Below are 2,127 nucleotides of genomic sequence, written 5' to 3'. Positions count from 1 at the left end.
ACACACACGCGCGCGCACACACACACACACACACACACACACAACACACACACACACACACACACACACACACACACACACACACACACACACATACAATTGCAGCCGTCTCTCGTTGGGTTTGTCTTAAATTTTTAAATCACCGCAGGCGCAATATGGTTTTGGTGTGTGCGTGTGTGCGCATGCGGATTTGGCTATCTTAAAAGTTGGTGCAGGTTTCCGATGAATGCCGAAGTTTCTTCGGGCACATATATAACTTTTTAGAAAATTGCCTCCAAAAGTCACTTTATGATCGAAAAATCGTGTTCTAACGTAGCGGAATGTATTCGGGACGTCCAGAAGGGGCCCCGGCTCGATTTGCGTGAGAATACGTGGCACGGTTTCGGAGGAGATACGGAAAACGACACTTCGGCTCTTTCTACTATTATATAGTAGATATATATATATATATATAAATTGAATATCGCCGAGGAAAGGGGCTAGAGCATGTGGGACTCCTGCTGTCGTCTACCTGAACGACGGGGCGTCCATGCCCTTATACTGTAGCTCTAGGTGATCGTGTAGGGTGTCTAGGTTGTTCATGTATTCTCTGAGATTGCTGCCCAAAACTCGCAGGATGTTGCCGTAACCCATCTCCTGGCAGTAGGCGACGAAATGCTCACCAAACGCCTCTAGGGCAACCTCTAACGACAGTCCTGCAAACGAGTCGCGGATGAGATGTAGATTAAACACACGTAGGTAATTCACAGTTACATGATATTCGCGCGTTTATCTTCCCCTGGCCAGTGAAGACACGCCGGTCGAGCAACCTATTAGATGTGGCCCGAATCCGCTATCCACCTACCTGGTGTGAATGCCAAGCAGCTCTAGCCAATCCTTCAAAATAAGGGTATCATCCAAGTCAAAATACAATGCTTTGCGAGATGTGTTTAGATGACCTATCAACAATAATCAAGGGCGCGGTTGTCGTTCGTGCTCAGACAGATAGAGGTCAGTTAACGAACGAAACACTATACTGCATACTTGCCACACACCACTTACCTGCTACCTCTGCTGTGGTGATGATCAGTTGAAAGCTTTCACTCTCGGGATAAATCTTATGCGTTAAAAACGCACCTCCTTTATCGACGCCGCATTTCGCACTAGAATCACATGAAAGAATTACAGTCTCATATCTCATACATAACCGATAACCGATATATATATATATATATATATATATATATTATATCAACACCAGCTAGTTTAGAAAGTGTCTGCACTTCTTCCATGTCCCGTAAGAAAGCCGACTATGTGATTTTAGGACGCTGATCAATGCCGGATGGAGACGCGGATGTGAAATTTCACCGACATGCGCGTTACGTGTTTTACAGTTCTTGTCGGCACACATTTACCTGGAAGACAGCAAACGTTGTTCGTACTATCGATATCTTCATACTGTCGATTCTGCAGTACTCATGCACTTAGCCATTATGCCGTCAAAAAACAGCATTGACGTGGGGATGCAAGGATAGGACACGTGGACACAGCACGGGGAAGGGCGGTGAGAGAGGGTGAGAACAGGGCATAGGAGAGGGTAAGGAGAGGACATGGGAGAGGCTGAAGGCAGGGCATAAGAGAGGGTGAGGGCAGGGCATTATAGAGGCTGAGGGCATAGCATGGGGGAGGCTGAGGGCAGGGCATGAGAGAGGGTGAGGGCAGGGCATGAGAGAGGCTGCATTATAGAGGCTGATGGCATGGCATGAGAGAGGGTGAGGGCAGGGCGTGAGAGAGGGCGAGGGCATGACATTATAGAGGCTGAGGGCATAGCATGAGGGAGGCCGAGGACAGGGCGTGAGAGAGGGTGAGGGCATGACATGAGAGAGGCTGAGGGCATGGCATGATGGGAGAGGGAAAGGAGAGGACATGAGGGAGGCTAAGGGCATGGCATGAGGGAGGCTGAAGGCAGGGCGTGAGAGAGGGTGAGGGCATGACATTATAGAGGCTGAGGGCATAGCATGAGGGAGGCTGAGGGCAGGGCGTGAGAGAAAGAAAGAGAGAAAGAGAGAGGGAGAGAGAGAGAGAGCGAGAGAAAGCGAGAGAGAGAGAGAGAGTAAGGGCAGGATGCGGGGGAGAGGGAGAGTAAGA

The 2,127-nt window shown here is 49.2% G+C and overlaps 1 protein-coding gene across 1 annotated transcript in view; it reads right to left on the bottom strand.

The window, feature by feature from the left end:
- LOC106818256 (guanylate cyclase soluble subunit beta-1-like) overlaps positions 1–1,471 on the bottom strand; it is a 14,162-nt gene extending 12,691 nt beyond the window's left edge. Inside the window, exons 1-3 of the mRNA XM_014822977.1 lie at positions 1,464–1,471; positions 1,042–1,142; positions 512–695 (exon numbers count right to left, since the gene is read on the bottom strand). Of these exons, the coding sequence (XP_014678463.1) occupies positions 512–695; positions 1,042–1,142; positions 1,464–1,471 (293 nt within the window). The remainder of the gene's footprint in view (positions 1–511; positions 696–1,041; positions 1,143–1,463) is intronic.
- Positions 1,472–2,127: the final 656 nt, after the last annotated feature.

This window comes from Priapulus caudatus, unplaced genomic scaffold, assembly GCF_000485595.1.
Source record: "Priapulus caudatus unplaced genomic scaffold, Priapulus_caudatus-5.0.1 Scaffold2120, whole genome shotgun sequence".
NCBI classification, from domain to species: domain Eukaryota; kingdom Metazoa; phylum Priapulida; class Priapulimorpha; order Priapulimorphida; family Priapulidae; genus Priapulus; species Priapulus caudatus.
This window is presented reverse-complemented; position numbering and strand designations above follow the sequence as displayed.